Raw genomic sequence first — 18,090 nt, forward strand, 5'->3', positions numbered from 1 at the left:
TCCTTGAGGAGAACGCAGGCAGCAACCTCTTTGACCTCAACCGCAGCAACTTCTTCCTAGAAACATTGCCAAAGGCAAGGGAAGCAAGGGCAAAAATGAACTATTGGGGCTTCATCAAGATCAAAAGCTTTTGCACAGCAAAGGAAACAGTTAACAAAACCAAAAGACAACTGACAGAATGGGAGAAGATATTTGCAAACGACATATCAGATAAAGGACTAGTATCCAAAATCTATAAAGAACTTAGCAAACTCAATACCCAAAGAACAAATAATCCAATCAGGAAATGGGCAGAGGACATGAACAGACATTTCTGCAAAGAAGACATCCAGATGGCCAACAGACATATGAAAAAGTGCTCCACATCACTCAGCATCAGGGAAATACAAATCAAAACCACAATGAGATACCACCTCACACCAGTTAGAATGGCTAAAATGAACAAGTCAAGAAATGACAGATGCTGGCGAGGATGCGGAGAAAGGGGAACCCTCCTACACTGTTGGTGGGAATGCAAGCTGGTGCAACCACTCTGGAAAACTGTGGAGGTTCCTCAAAAAGGTGAAAATAGAGCTACCCTATGACCCAGCAATTGCACTACTGGGCATATATCCTAAAGATACAAACGTGGTGCTCCGAAGGGGCATGTGCACCCGAATGTTTATAGCAGCAATGTTCACAATAGCCAAACTATGGAAAGAACCTAGATGTCCATCAACAGATGAGTGGATATAGAAGGAGTGGTATATATACACAATGGAATACTATGCAGCCATCAAAAGAAATGAAATCTTGCCCTTTGCAATGACGTGGATGGAACTAGAGGGCAATAAGTGAAATAAGTCAATCGGAGAAAGACAACTATCATATGATCTCTTTGATATGAGGAAATGGAGATGCAATGTCGGGGGGTTGCGGGGAGGTAGGAAAAGAAAAAATGAAAGAAGATGGGATTGGTAGGGAGACAAACCATAAAAGACTCAATCTCAAAAAGCAGACTGAGGTTTGCTGGGGGGAGGGATGATGGGAGAAGGTGGTGGGATATGGACATTGGGGAGGGTATGTGCTATGATGAGTGCTGTGAAATGTGTAAACCTGGCGATTCACAGACCTGTACCCCTCGGGATAAAAATACATTATATGTTTATTAAAATAAATAAATTAATTTTAAAAAAAGAATTACTTTAAAATTAAATGACTTAAATTATTTAATCAAATACATAGTATGGTGGAATGGATAAAAAATAAACCTAACGTCTATATATGCTGCTGACAAGAGACAGACTTCAGACCTATAAAGAGACTGAAAGTGAAGGGATTAAAAAAACACGCATACTATGCAAATGGAAACAAAAGAAAAAGACATGGTAGTGATACTGAAGTCAGAAAAAATAGACTTTATTTATTTGCTTATTGAAAAATAGACTTTAAAACAAAGACTGTTTACAGGAGACAAAAAGAAAACATTACATAATGATACATTACATAATGATACTCCAACAGAAGGCTATAACAATTATAAAATCTACAGACCCAACAGTGGAGGACCTAAATACATAAAATAAATATTAACAGAAATAAAGGGAAAAATTGATGACAATGCATTATAGTAAGATACTCTACACCCACTTATATCAATGGATAGATCATCTGGGCAGAAAATCAACAAAGAAATAATGTCTTTGAATGACACATTGGGCAAGATCATCATAAGAGGTATATACAGAACATTCCATCCAAAAACAATAGAACATTCATTATTTTCAAGTGTGCATGGAACGTTCTCCAGAGTGGGTCACATGTTAGGACACAAAACAAGCCTCAATAAATTTAAGAAGATTGAAATCATGCATCTTTTCCAGTCACAACAGATGAAACTAGAAATCTATCACAAGAGAAAAGACTAGAATAGACAACAAACACGAACACATGGAGACTAAACAACATGACACTAAAGAACCAATGAGTTAATCAGTCAAAGAAGAAATATAAAGTAAATAAATGGAGAAAAATGAAAATGAAAATGCAAAATCTGTGGGACACAGTAAAATCACTTCTAAGTAGGAAATATATTGGGATACAGACCTATCTAAACAAACAAGAAAAGGCTCACATAAACAATTAAACCTTACATATAAAGGAACTAGGAAAACAAACAAAAATCCCAAGGTGAGTAAAAGGAAGGAAATAACAATGGTCAGAAGAACTAAATGGCATAGAAACTAAAAAGAAAAAAAAAAAAGAAAAGAAAAAAAATCAATGAATCCAAGACCTGGTTCTTTAAAAGGATAAACAAAATTGATAAATCCTTAGCCAGTCTCATCAAGAAAAGAGAGAGAGAGAGAGAGAAAGTACCCAAATAAAATAAGAAATGAGAGAAGAGAAGTAGCAAGTGACACAAGAGAAATTAAAGAATTATAATTGAATACTACAAAAATGTATGTATCAACAAATAAGACAGTGTAGAAGACATGGATAAATTCCTAGAAACAAACGATCTTTGAAATCTGAATCAGGAAGAAATAGAAAATCTGAACAGACCAATTACTAGTAATGAAGTTGAATCAGTAATCAAAAAAACTGTCAAAAAATAAAAGTCCTGGGCCAGATGGCTTCACAGTTGAATTATACCAAACCTTTGAAGAAGATTTAATACTATTCTCCTCAAAATAGTCTAAAAAATATTTTTAAAAAGGAGGAAAACATCTAAATACATATATCAGGAATATTATGCAACAGTAGGAAAGGATGAGACCTTGTCATTTTAGACAACATGGATGGACCTTAAGAGTGTTATGATACATGAAATAAATCAGGCTGGGAAAGTCAAATATCATATAATTTCACTTATAAGTGGAATCTCAAAAAATAAATTCACAAACAAGAAGAATAATCAGACCTATAAATGCAGGGAACCGATAGTTGACAGTCATCATAGCATGATGATAATAGTTACATTGTAACAGCAATGTATTGGGACAGATGAGGGCTACACTTGTGAACATAACATAATGTATAAATTCGTGAAATCACTATATTGTACAACTGAAACTAATATAACATTGTATCAACTACACTAAAAAAATTCTTCAAAGTGTTACAACTGAAGGCTTATAACAATATTTTTATTATTATTATTAGCAATAGTACAAATTTAAATTATTTTTGTTATATGTTTATCAGTGTTTATAGTACAAATATTTATTTATTACATAGGAGATATATAATATTTTGGCATGTTTTAAAATTTATGTTACTTTTTAATTGAAGTATAGTTGACATACAATATTATATTAGTTCCAGTTGTAGAACACAGTGATTTAACAATTTTATATATTATGCAGTGCTCACCACAGTTAGTGCAGTTATCATCTGTCAGCATACTACATTATTAAACTATTGGTTATATTCCCTGTGCTATACATTTCATCCCTGTTATTTATTGTATAATGGAAATTTTGTAACTCTTAATCCTCTTTACCTATTTTGTTCATCCTGCCACCCTCTTCTCTGGCAACCACCAGCTTGTTCTCTGTATTTGAGTCTGTTTCTATTTTTGTTTATATATACATTGTTTGTTTTTTCTTGATTCCACATATAAATAAAATCATATAACATTTTTTAATTTCCTTACCTGACTTATTTTACTTTGTATAATGCCTTTTAAGCCCATCCATGTTGTTGCAAATGGGAATATTTAATTATTTTTTATGGCTGAGAAATATTTTTATATGTATATATGTACATTTTTATATTTATATTCATATATATTCATATTGTATTCATATATACATATAATTATATTCATACATATTTCTCAATATATGTATATATATATACATATATATTTTACATCTTTTTTTTTTTTAGATTTTATTTATTTGACAGACAGAGACCACAAGTAGGCAGGGAGGCAGGCAGAGAGAGAGAGGGGGGAGCAGGCTCCCTGCTGAGCAAAGAGCCCGTTATGGGGCTCGATCCCAGGACCCTGAGATCACAACCTGAGCTGAAGGCAGAGGCTTAACCCACTGAGCCACCCAGGCACCCCTATACTACATCTTCTTTAGCCATTCATCTATGGATGGACAGTTAGGTTGCTTCTGTATCTTAGTTATTATAAATAATGTTGCAGTAAACATAGTGGTTCATAAAGCTTTTTTTTTAAGATTTTATTTATTTATTTGATAGAAAGAGAGATCACAAGCAGGCAGAGAGGCAGGCAGAGGGAGAGGGAGAAGCAGGCTCCCTGCTGAGCAGAGAGCCCGATGTGGGGCTCGATCCCAGGACCCTGGGATCATGACCTGAGCTGAAGGCAGAGGCTTAACCCACTGAGCCACCCAGGTGCCCCTCATATGGCTTTTTTAATTAATGTTTTGTTTCCTCAAGTAAACACCCAAAAGTGGAATTACTGCATCATATGGTACTTCTATTTTTAGTTTTTGGAGGAACCTCTATGCTGTTTTCCACAGTAGATGCAGCAGTTTACATTCCTACCAACAGAGTTCAAATGTTTCCTTTCTGTACATCCTCACAGACACTTATTTTCTTGTCTTTTTGATACCAGGCATTCTCACTGGTATATTATATTGTATTATATTATATTATATTATATTGTATTATAATCATACTGTATAATATTACAAATAATATTTTATTATTGACATACTATTATTATTAGTTATTATTAACTATAGCACAAGTTTAATTGAAGCTTTTTTTTTTAAACAGGCAAGAAGTGAACATCAGAACAAATGATAATTCCATACCAAGTAAGAATTGAATCTTTAAAGTACAATATTATTTAGATTATATTTAAAATTATTTTAGGGACAAATGACTAGTATCTTCAATTCAATGTTATAAAACATAAAGTGCACTGATTTTTTCTTAATATTTAAAAGAGCCTATATTTAAAAATAATAAAACAAAAGAGCCTATATTATGTGTATATGTGTATGTGTGTTGGAATGTGTGTGTGTTTAAAATATTTCTGACCTTGGTGTGGGTTTGTACTAGCTATTTTAAAGTAAATAGCTTATTCTTCCTCATTATAAAAACCAACCTTAATTGTGTAAGTTTTCCTTTTGTTTAAAATCCACAATTATAAAACCCAGAGTACAGAAAAAATAGTCAAAATGATGAAAGTGGACATTTCATTTTGTTGAACAGCTACAACTTAGGGAAAGTTCTCCTATATATTGAACAGATATCTGCCTGCACTGATACAACTCTAACCCACTGGACCTAGTCCAATTCTTAGGGAAATAAATAGAATTCTCTTAACACTGTGATTAAGAGTATGGACTCTGAGCCAAACTACAGGTCTTTGAATCTCAGCTCTTCCACTTTACGATTTTTGGCAAGCAATTTAACTTCTCTCAGTGCTTCATTTTTGTACATCTATAAAATTGAAGCAATTATAAATTATATCTAATTCAAAGGGTTGTTTTGATAATTAAATGTGCTTAAAACAGTCTGACAAATAATCAGCAGTATATAAATGTTAGCCGTTTCAGCTATTCTGTTATTACTATTACTACTACACTTTCATATAATAGCTCTTTAAATATTTTAATGTAGTGATCATGAACTAAAATCAGGATTTAGGTTTGTAACCCTGAATTCTATGGCTTGGATATCATTAAGGTCAGAGCGCTAAAATAAATTATTAGATTTAATCAATAAAGACTTTACTGACTACTTTGTGCTCTGCATTGTGCAACTATAGGGACTAGAGGAGACATATTGTCTGCAACATAACCAGTGTGACATAAAGAAAAGCCAAACTAGAGAAGATGATGGAGATATTTGAAAGGAAACATCAAATCTTTCTCTATTTTCCATTCCTACTGTTTGTATTATTTCAACCACTATGCTTTTTTTTAAATTTTTTATTTCTTTTCAGTGTAACAGTATTCATTGTTTTTGCACCACACCCAGTGCTCCATGCAATACGTGCCCTCCCTAATACCGACCACCTAGTTCCCCCAAGCTTCCACCCCCTGCCCCTTCAAAACCCTCAGGTTGTTTTTCAGAGTCCATAGTCTCTCATGGTTCACCTCCCCTTCCAATTTCCCTCAACAACCTTCTCCTATCCATCTACCCTTGTCCTCCATATTATTTGTTATGCTCCACAAATAAGTGAAACCATAGGATAATTGACTCTCTGCTTGACTTATTTCACTCAGCATCATCTCTTCCAGTCCCGTCCATGTTGCTACCAATGTTGGGTATTCATCCTTTCTGATGGAGGCATAATACTCCATAGTGTATATGGACCACATCTTCCTTATCCATTCATCCATTGAAGGGCACCTTGGTTCTCTCCACAGTTTGGTGACCATGGCCATTGCTGCTATAAACATTGGGGTACAGATGGCCCTTCTTTTCACTACATCTGTATCTTTGGGGTAAATACCCAGTAGTGCAATTGCAGGGTCATAGGGAAGATCTATTTTTAATTTCTTAAGGAATCTCCACACTGTTCTCCAAAGTGGCTGCACCAGTTTGCATTCCCACCAACAGTGTAAGAGGGTTCCCCTTTCTCCACACCCTCTCCAGCACATGTTGTTTCCTGTCTTGCTAATTTTGGCCACTCTAACTGGTGTAAGGTGGTATCTCAATGTGGTTTTAATTTGAATCTCCCTAATGGCTAGTGATGATGAACATTTTTTCATGTGTCTGATAGCCATTTGTATGTCTTCATTGGAGAAGTGTCTGTTCATGTCTTCTGCCCATTTTTTTATATGATTGTCTGTTTTGTGTGTGTTGAGTTTGAGGAGTTCTTTATAGATCCTGGATATCAACCTTTTGTCTGTACTGTCATTTGCAAATATCTTTTCCCATTCTGTGGGTTGCCTCTTTGTTTTGTTGACTGTTTCCTTTGCTGTGCAGAAGGTTTTGATCTTGAGGAAGTCCCAAAAGTTCATTTTTGCTTTTGTTTCCTTTGCCTTTGGAGACATATCTTGAAAGAAGTTGCTGTGACTGATATCGAAGAGGTTACTGCCTATGTCCTCCTCTAGGATTCTGATAGATTCCTGTCTCACATTGAGATCTTTTATCCATTTTGAGTTTATCTTTGTGTACGGTGTAAGAGAATGGTTGAGTTTCATTCTTCTACATATAGCTGTCCAGTTTTCCCAGCACCATTTATTGAAGAGACCGTCTTTTTTCCACTGGATATTTTTTCCTGTTTTGTCGAAGATTATTTGACCATAGAGTTGAGGGTCCATTTCTGGGCTCTCTACTCTGTTCCACTTGTCTATGTATCTGTTTTTGTGCCAGTACCATGCTGTCTTGGTGATCACAGTTTTGTAGTAAAGCTTGAAATCAGGTAACATGATGCCGCCAGTTTTATTTTTGTTTTTCAACATTTCCTTAGCGATTCAGGGTCTCTTCTGATTCCATACAAATTTTAGGATTATTTGCTCCAGCTCTTTGAAAAATGCTGGTGGAATTTTGATCGGAATGGCATTAAAAGTATAGATTGCTCTAGGCAGTATAGACATTTTAACAATGTTTATTCTTCTGATCCAAGAGCATGGAATGGTCTTCCATCTTTTTGTGTCTTCTTCAATTTCTTTCATGAGTGTTCTGTAGTTCCTCAAGTACAGATCCTTTACCTCTTTTCAACCACTATGCTTTAAGTGAAAATTGTGAAACTAGTTTAATCTAGAAAAAAAGTTACAATGTAATTTTAAACATAATTTAGTGCTAAATGGAGAAATAATCTTTTATTTTCCCTAATTGATATGCAAATAAACTATAGAGTCCAGAGGAAAAAGCTATGTTTTAAGCTATAACTTATCTTAAACAATATGTTTCTTACTCAAGAATATTTCAGTGCTGATTAAAATCAATTAACTGAATTATTCATTGTCTTCACTCATTTTAGTCAATGAATCAAGTGGAAAATTATGGAATCAAGATTATTTTACTTTGACATTTCCCAAACCACTCCAGCCAGGTAGAAAAAAGAGATCAAGACCTTCAGAATCACAAATCTCAGTTCCTGTGAGTATTGAAAATGTCATTTTAACTAAATCTAAGATTATATAATATACAAATATAAATTAATATATGTAATTTGAATTTTACTTCTTTTTTGAAGCAATTTTTAAATTTATAATTACTGGTACAGATTACCTCCATCTGTTTCAGGTAAATTTTTATTTATATCACCTTTACTTAATCGTCCTTTTCAAAGGCATTATAAAGTTAGTAGGCTATGAAAGCTACAGAACCTAATGCTGCTGCTAGTGGGATCTCTCAGGAAATATTTACCAGCTGCAAATACATCTAAACTGAATCTTAGAATATGAGCCAATGTTGATGAAGTTTCAGGGCCCCTCCATTTTCTTTAATCTGGCACTCAGGATACTAGATACTGGGACATTCAAGCTTTCTACCTCTTTTATAAAGTGCCATTATATTATTAATAAGGAAAAGGAAAAACTAGCTTACAAAAAGAGAAGATGATGGAGATGTTTGAAAGGAAACATCAAATCTTTCTCTTTTCTCATTCTTACTCTTCATATTATTTTAACTATTATAATTTAAGTGAAGTCTGATATCACCCATGGTAATACCAAAATGTGTTTCAAAAGCACCGCCCAAAGCAGAGTTACAGTCAGTGCATTTATATAAGTGCTGTTCATTACATCTGTAGTGATCCAAGTTTCCTGATTCTCTTCATTGTCCTCCTTTAACTATATATGACCATTTCATTGACTGGTGATGTCCCTACTGAATAGTTAAAGGACTATAAGAGATAAATGCAAAATTGGTGTATGTTTCCACTTTGAGAACCAGATTGAACCAGATTTGACAGATTTGGGATTGAGACTTAAAAAAATTACACTACTGCTACACAAATTAATAGGATCAGATATTTGTTTAATTTTATGTTCTTGTTTTGGGAAATAGTTCACACCAGGGCTCTCATAGGCTTGATTTCATCAGAGATGTTGAAAGCAGGAGTAAAAATCAAGCTAAGGCTTGAAGCCTACAGTTATCACAAGCATTGTCATGACAAACTGCAAGGGAGTCAGCTTATTTCTGAACTAACTTGGGGGTGAAAGATGCCCAATATGTTTTAAAAGATCTCTCCCACTATCAATGGTAACCCAATATCAATGGTAAGGATGGGCCCTTAAATATCATGGATCACTGTGGGCTTGCTCCAATCTCTGTATAAGTCATTGAGAAAATCCTAAGGTTTGAAGTCATTTGGTTTCTAATGTGGAGGTGTCTCACATACAAAACACACACAGAATGTTGCAACTTTTTTTTCCATTTTAAGTAGATGGTTAATGAAAAACTAGAGAATTTTAATGTTTCAATATTAAAAAGATATAACTTATTTTAAAATGTTTATCGTTATTCTAAATAATCTTTCCAGAGACATGGCAAAAGAAAATTAGAGGAAGTTCAGAAGCCAGCTCATATAAGGATAAGGCATTCTTTAAAAAAATTTTTCGAAAGGCCATCTGTTTACTTAACTGTCAGAAGACAGGCTCCATTCAGAAATCCTTATACTCTTAAAGCCCATCATGAAAATGGAGAACCTAAAAAGTCCAAAGACGACAAAAAAGGAAGAACTTTGCAGAGAAATTCCAAGAAAAACAAAGGCCCACATGAAACAACTACAGAATCTAATATGGTAAATGATGAGAAACCTAAAAGAGGAAATCAAGCAGCTAAAACTCCATCAAAATCATCATGTAACAGTGAGCTATCTAAGGATTCAAAGTCCAAATTAGAAATAAATCCAGAATCCATTGATTTTAAGACAGTCTCAATATATCAAAAAAAAGGTAAGAGAAATTCAAAGAATTCCAAAGAGACAGATAACAAATTCACATGTGCAAAGAAGGATTCTAAGGACACTAAGAACAATTCTGATGCCAAAGCACAGATTTGTTCAAACAATAGTTCAAGTATGGATTTCATACTGTATTTGGAGGAGTCTGGTGCTGAATTCATGAAATGTGATATGTGGTTAAAGAATGACTCTCAGAATAATTCAAAGAAGACTTCAAAGAAGGACACAAAAAAGGATGCAAAGAAAAGCTCTGATGCTGAGTCTGTAGACTCAAGAGATGCAAAGAAAGGTTCAAAGAAGGCTAAGAAAGATTCAAAGAAAAGTGACAAGAAAAAGGATGCAAAAAAAGACACAGAGACAACTGATGAAGATTCTACAGACTCGAAGGATGCAAAGAAAGATTCAAAGGCTAAGAAAGATTCAAAGAAAAGTGACAAGAAAAAGAAGGATGCAGTGTCTACTGATGCTGAAAGTGATTCTGAATTGGGGACAAAGAATTGGAAGAAAGATGAAAAGAAGGATAAGAAAGATTCAAAAAAAGAGGACAAGAAAAAGGATGCCAAGAAGAATGTAGTGTCTACTGATGCTGATTCTGAATCTGAATGGTATTCAAAAAAGGGTAAAAAAGATGAAAAAAAGGAAAAGAGAAATTCAAAGAAAGATGACAAAAATAAGTTTGCAATGAAGTCTGAAGAGTCTACTGAAACTGAATCTGATTGGGATAAATATCTGAAGGATAAATATGATTCAAAGAAGACTAAGAAAGATTCAAAGAAAGATGCCAAGAAACAGGATGCAAAGAAGGTCATAGAGTCTACTGATGCAGAATCTGATGAATTTTCCAGGAAACACTCAAAGAAGCCCAAGACATTTAAAAGTTCAGATGCTGAATCTGAAGAGTCAGTGTATAAACTTAGGGCTAAAAAGAGACTTGCTAATGAATCAGATGCTGCATCTACAGATTCAAAGAAAGAAAAACTGGAACTAAAGAGAGAATCCAAAATGTCATTCAAAAAGACTACATTCAAAGAAAAAGGGGAAAAAACAGGTACAGGTAGAGTCCCTCCATCAAGAGAAAGACCACCACTACCTCCTTGTGAGCCTTTGCTACCATCACCGAAGATCAAACGTCTCTGTCAGAGCAAGATGCCTGCTGCACCTCTAAAACGAAGATATGCTCCTTTGGTATGTTTACTGTGTTTTATTTTAGAAAAAATGGACTAAAATGAAAAATATTTTAAAGGGTTGAATTTATATTTTCCTTAAGAGTAGTTCAATTTTACTGGAATATTTACAAGTTAAGGACTAATGGATAAGAAAGAATACTTCCAAAGGACTCAAAAGAGTTGGAAAACAAATGTCAAAAAGTTAAGAATAATACTTAGACTGTAACACAGAACTGGCTTCCACCTTAAGAAAACATTTAAAATTATTTGTAAAGAGAATACAATTACAAGAGTGGTTACATGTTCTTAAGAAGGAATAAAAAATGAAAATTGACTAAAACTTTAATAGGGGCAGATTTTAATGAAATAGGAAGACATTTCCCAAGCAGTTGCTAAATATAGTAAAAACTCAACCAAAAGCCAGACAGCGCAGTAAAAACATAATATGCATGGATTCAAATATGCAAATCAAATAATTTAATCTGTATCTGAATTAAATTTCTTTATAAGTCATCATTCTTACTGATAATCAGGGAAATAAATTAACTTGCTAGGGGTAACTAGATCCCTTTAGTCTCTTTCTTTTTGAAGACTCAAAGCTCTTTCAGGTCAATTTGCTCTCTTTGGGAGTAAATGCTCTGTAAATTTAGTTTCTTTTCTTTTCTCCAGATCTCTTCTTTCATCCCCCTTCTTCCAAAATCTGGCTCTAAGGGGAATAAGTAGACATCTCAGTTTGAATGTAGGGTCTCCTGTTCCCCATGTTCTCTACCCTTGCAGGCTCTCTCTGACCTTGAGAAATAATTCATTTGCATGGTTTCTGGGCATCAACCTGTGGGTCCTCTGCTTTCACAGTGTTTATTGTCAATTCTCAGCATGACAGAGTGGATGCCGTATGTTCTGCTAAATTCAGAGCTTCCGTAGATATTGCTGAGTCTTAACCTTGAGCTTCTTGTGTTAATTAAATTCCTCCCTTCCTCCATTTCCTCCCTGTCCTCCTATGCTTGTTTTCTCTCAAGGGGCTTCTACTTCCTCTTCTAGTCTCATGAAGATCTCTCTTTACTTTTTATTCCAAGTTTTTTCTATCCTTGGTTTATAATAAAAGTTTATGTATATATATCTCCATTTTTCTCTTCATATATTTTCCTGTTTTTATTTAGATATCTTTTTTTTTTTCACTTCTGTCAGAAAGTCTGGACTTTAAGTCTATTTTTCTCCAAGCAGACTCAAAGTCAGTTTTGAAGACTCAAAGCTGATTAATGACTTCTTTGCTAAATGCTAAGTTTTACAGGCTGAATCAATGGGTGAGTAACCATTAGGACAACGATATTTATAAGAAATGAGAATGTATTGGTGGATAAATTTTAAGGCGAATGAAAAGAAAGACCCACAAGTAGCTGGGTTCTTTTCCCTGAGAAGTTTTTATGAAAAATAAGTAAAATACAAGAAAACAAGTTGGAGACACAGACTGATTTTAATTGTAAAAGAAAACATTTCAAGGTATGTTATGGGCTTGTATACATCCAGATTAAGTCTCTTTAATTAGCTTCCATAAGCATAGCTACCATCTCTATCACTTTCCATCTCTATCACTTTACTGAAAGTGCTTTTTTCAAGATATACTGATTACCTTCTTATAGCTGCATCCATTGATTTCTCCTCTCTCATCTTATTCTACAATCCAACATCATTTAAAATAGCCTCTCTGTCTTTCTAAAAATATGTACTTTACTTGATTTCTAGGACTCTACTATCTTGTTTCCTTCCTACTTACTTGTAGTTTTTGTCACCTTAATTTTATCCCCTCTTCTTCATGTTTGACTTTGTTCCTGACCTTTTCTATCTACAGCCCTCTCTTGGTAATTCATCTAATCCAATGGCTTTAAATATCATCTATGTTTTGCCTATGGTCTTTCCATTGAAATACAAATTCTTATGTTAACCAACTACTTGAAATTTTCAGTGTGAATTCTACTAGGCATCTCAAAATTAACATAACAACTCTCAACCCATTCCAAAATATATACCTCCCCAGTCTTTTCCATCTTAGTAAATAGTGCTACCATCCACCCACTTGATATTTTAAAACCTGGATGTCATCTGTGATTCCATTCATTTCCTCATCCCCTACATATGATCAATCGGTAAAATTTCTCTACCTTACCTCCAAAATATATCCTGTATCAGTCCATGTCTCTGCATCTTAACTACCACTACTTAAATAGTTTCAATCATTGTCTTTCCTGAAATACTGTAATAGTGCCTAAGTAGTCTTGCTATCTCTATTCTCTCCTGCTTCAAACACTCCAGCAGTTTCCCATTACATTCAGAATAAAGCTCAAACTTCCTACCTTGGTTTTCAATGCCTACATTATCTAGACCCTAACTATTTTCCACTCTAATTCTGTATTTCTATATTTCTTATATAATTTAGCCAAACTAGTATGCATTTTTGTTTGTTTGGTTTTTTTTCTGTTTGTTTTTCATATGCACCAAAATTGATTGATTGATATTTTTGCCAAAGCATTATGCTGTTTCCTCTGCTTGGAATGTTCCTCTGCATTATGGATGACTAAACATTCTCATCATTCACTATTTTAGGCTAAATGTTATCTCTTCATAGAAGCCTTCCCTGGTTACCATATCCTATGTTATCTCCTTCCCCAACAAGTGTCCTGTCAGTCTCCTAGCCCTGAACCCTATTTATTTATCTTCATATATAGCATCTTTATCTAAAGCTCCATATTTATTCATTTATTTATTAATTGTATTCACAATGAGAATTTAAGCTGCAAACAGGCAGTGAGCCTTATTTGCTTTTTCATTTCTGTATTGACAGTTCTAAAAACAGCACATGGAATATACTTGGTTGGTTATGAATATGGTTTCTTTAAAAGAGCTGCAGGTCATATGACACTAATGGACTTTCTGAAATCTGTTTTTCCAAGCAGTTCTACTCCCACAAAATGAACAAAAACAAAGCATATTAAAAGGGAGTTATGGGCCACAAAAGGGAACCATGCATTCTAAGTGGAAGTCTCAAAAAGATACATTTTTTTTCATTTCTGTCTGGGGAATTTATGAGCAAACTGTGTTAATGGGTCTTAGGTCTCTTTTAGTAAGGGCTTAAAGAACCATAGTCTTACCCTTCTTGAATCTTAATGATTCTTATAACAGAATCATAAGGCTAATGCCATGTTTCAGGGTCACCTCTGTTTATACTCCTGGATTAAAAGAATTCACTTTTTAAATTATGTTAGTAAAGCATGCCATGATTCAGAACCTTGAATTAAAAAAAAATAATGTAAGTATAATTAATACACAGAGTTATATTTGTTCCAGATATATAATATGGCTTAAAAATTCTATATATTTCTCATTACTCATCAAGATACATGTACTCTGAATCCCCCTCACTTATTTCACCCATCACCCCCACTTCCTCTCTGAAAACTACCAGTTTATTCTCTATATTTAAGGGTCTGTTTTGTCAATTTTTTTCTGTTTCTTTTTTAAATTCCACACTTGAGTAAAACATACAGAATTTGTGTTTCTCTGATTGACTTATTTCATTTAACATTATGCGCTCTAGATCCATCCTTGTTGTTACAAACAGGAAGAATTCATTTCTTTTTTATGGCTGAGTACTACTCCATTGTACAGCTATACCAGCTCTTTTTTATTCATTCATCAATCAAAGGACACTTGGGATGGTATCATATCTTCAATAATGTAAACAATGCTGCAGTAAACATTGAGGTACATAGATCCCTTAAATTAGTGTTTTTGTTTTCCTTGGTGAATTATGGTAATTATATTTTTAATTTTTTGAGAAATATCACTATTGTTTTCCATGGTGGATGCAACAATTCGCGTTCCCACACACAGAGCACAAGGATTCCTTTTTCTCCATATCATCACTTCACCGTTTTTTGTTATTTCTTATCTTTTTTATTTTAGCCATTCTGACAGGTGTGTAATGATATCTCACTATTGATTTGCATTTCCCCTATGATTAGTGATGTTGAGCATGGGTATATGTTTCTTTTTACCATCTATAAGTTGTGCTTGGAAAATGTCTGTGTATGTCTTCTGCCCATTTTTAATTGCATTTTTTTATGTTGTGTTGTATAAGTTGTTTACATAATTTGCATATTAATGCTTTTTCAGCTGTAAGATTTGAAATATCTTCCTTCATTTGGCAGGATATATTTTTTGTTGATGTTTCCCTTCATTGTGTAAAAGTTTTGCATTTTGTTATAGTACCAGTAATTTATTTATTTATAGTTATAAATAGTTATAGTACCAGTAATTCTTTTAATTTTTTTATTATGTTATGTTAGTCACCATAGAGTATATCATTAATTTTTGATGTAGTGCTCCATGATTCATTGTTTGCATATGACACCCAGTGCTCCATGCAATACATACCCTCTTTAATACATATCACTGGGCTAGCCCAGCCCCCCCATACCTCCTCCCCTCTAAAACCCTCAGTTTGTTTCCTGGAGTCCATAGTCTCTTATGATTCCTCTACCCCTCTGATTCCCCCACCCTTCATTTTTCCCTTATTTCTCCTAATGTCCTCCATGCTATTCCTTATGTTCCACAAATCAGTAAAACCATATGATAATTGTATTTCTCTGCTTGACTTATTTCACTTAACCTAATATACTCCAGTTCAATCCTTGTGACACAAATTGTGGGTATTCATCCTTTCTGATGACTAAATAACAGTCCATTGTATATATGGACCACATCTTCTTTATCCATTCATCTGTTGAAGAGCATCTTGACTCCATCCACAGTTTGGCTATTGTGGATACTGGTGCTATGAACACTTGAGTGCATGTGCCCCTTCTTTTCACTATATCTGTATCATTGGGGTAAATATTCAGTAGTCTAATTGCTGGGTCATAGGGTAGCTATATTTTTAATTATTTGAGGAACCTCCACATTGTTTACCCAAGCGGCTGCACCAACTTTCATTCCCACCAACAGTGTAAGAAGATTTCCCTTTCTCCACAACCTCTCCAACATGTATTATTTCTTGCCTTGTTCATTTTTGTCATTCTAACTGGTGTAAGGTGATATCTCAATGTGGTTTTGATTTGAATTTCCCTGATGGCTAATGATGTTGAATATTTTTTCATGTGTCTGTTAGCCATTTGTACATCTTCTTTGGAGAAGTGTCTGGTCATGTCTTCTGCCCATTTTTTACTTGATTATTTGTTTTTGGGGAGTTGAGTTTGAGAAGTTCTTTATAGATCTTGGATACCAGCCCTTTATCTGTAATGTCATTTGCAAATATCTTCTCTCATTTCATGGGTTACCTCTTTGCTTTGTTGACTGAGTTTCCTTTGCTGTGCAGAAGCTTTTGATATGTTTGATGTCCCAAAAGTTCATTTTTGCTTCTATTGTCCTTGACCTTTGGAGACATGTCTTGAAAGAAGTTATCTTGGCTGATGTTGAAGAGGTTACTGCCTATGTTCCCTAGGATTTTGATGGATTCCTGTCTCACAGTGAGGTCTTTCATCCATTTACACTTTATCTTTGTGTATGGTGCAAAGAAATGGTCCATTTTCATTCTTCTATATGTAGCTGTCCAATTTTCCCAGCACTATTTATTGAAGAGATTGTCTTTTTTTTCAATTGGATATTTTTTCCTGATTTGTCAATGATTAATGACCATAAAGTTGAGGGTCCATTTGTGGAGTCTCTATTCTGTTCCATTGGTCTATGTTTTTGTTTTTTGCCAATACCATGCTGTCGTGGTGATCACAGCTTTATAATACAGCTTGAATTCAGGCAATGTGATGCCCCCATCCCTGTTTTTCCTTTTCATCATTCCCTTGGCAATTCAAGGTCTTTTCTGGCTCCATACAAATTTTAGGATTTTTTCTTCCAGCTCTTTGAATAATGCCAATGGTGTTTTAATAGGGATGGCATTGAAAGTGCAAATTGCTCTGGGCAGGAGAGACATTTTTCACAATGTTTATTCTTCCAATCCATGAGCATGGAATGTTTTTCCATCCCTTTGTGACTTCCACAATTTCTTTCATATGTATTCTGTAGTTTCTAGAGTATAGCTCCTTTACCTCTTTAGTTAGGTTTATTCCTAAGTGTCTTATGGTTTTTGTTGCTGTTGTGAATGGAATCGATTCCTTAATTTCCCTATCTATATTTTCATTGCTAATGTATAAGAAAGCAACTGATTTCTGTGCATTGATTTTGTATCCCGCCACATGGCTAAGTTGTTGCATGAGTTCTAGTAATTTGAGGGTGGAGTTTCTTGGGTTTTCCACATGAAGTGTCATGTCATCTGTGAAGAGAAGTGTTTGACTTCTTCTTTGCAAATCTGGATGCCTTTTATTTCTTTTTGTTGTCTGATTGTCAATGCTAGGACTTCTAGCACTATGTTGAACAGTAGTGGTGAGAGTGGGCATTACTGTCATGTTCCTGATCTTAAAAGAAATGCTCTTGGCTTTTCCCCATTGATAATGATATTCACTGTGAACTTTTCATAGACAGTTTTTATGATATTGAGGAATGTTCCCTATCAGATTTTTGTGGAAATACCTGCTGTAAACCTTATTTGTCTTCTTTTGTAGGATAGGAATTTCTTTTCCCTTGCTGCTTTCAGGATTCTTTCCTCATCTCTATATATCCAAAGCTTTACTACAATATATCTTTGTGTTTTGGCATTCTTTTTGTTGAATTTAATGGGAGTTCTCTGTGCCTTCTGGATTTGGATGTGTGTTTCCTTCCCAAGAGTAAGGAAGTTTTCAGCTGTTATTTCCTTAAATAAAACCACTGCCCCCTTTCCCCTCTCTTCTGAGTCTCCAATAATACAAATGTTACTTTATGGTGATGCTGAGTTCCTTAAGTCTATCTTCTTTTTTAATAAAAATTTTTAATTTTTTATGAACATATAGTGTATTATTAGCCCCAGGGGTACAGGTCTGTGAATCGCCAGGTGTACACACTTCACAGCACTCACCATAGCACATACCCTCCCCAATGTCCATAACCCCACCACCCTCTCCCTACACCCCTCTCCCCATCCCCCCTCAGTTTATTTTGTGACATTAAGAGTCTCTTTTG

The 18,090-nt window shown here is 34.5% G+C and overlaps 1 protein-coding gene across 1 annotated transcript in view; it reads left to right on the forward strand.

Annotated features, from left to right (window-relative positions):
- Positions 1-890: 890 nt before the first annotated feature.
- Positions 891-18,090, forward strand: part of CYLC1 (cylicin 1) — a gene marked incomplete at both ends in the record, with an annotated part of 57,400 nt that continues 40,200 nt past the window's right edge. Inside the window, 4 exons of the mRNA XM_080795526.1 lie at positions 891-922; positions 4,729-4,769; positions 7,895-8,013; positions 9,401-11,008. Of these exons, the coding sequence (XP_080651652.1) occupies positions 891-922; positions 4,729-4,769; positions 7,895-8,013; positions 9,401-11,008 (1,800 nt within the window). The remainder of the gene's footprint in view (positions 923-4,728; positions 4,770-7,894; positions 8,014-9,400; positions 11,009-18,090) is intronic.

The sequence above is a fragment of the Martes martes genome, assembly GCF_963455335.1.
Source record: "Martes martes genome assembly, chromosome: X".
NCBI lineage: Eukaryota > Metazoa > Chordata > Mammalia > Carnivora > Mustelidae > Martes > Martes martes.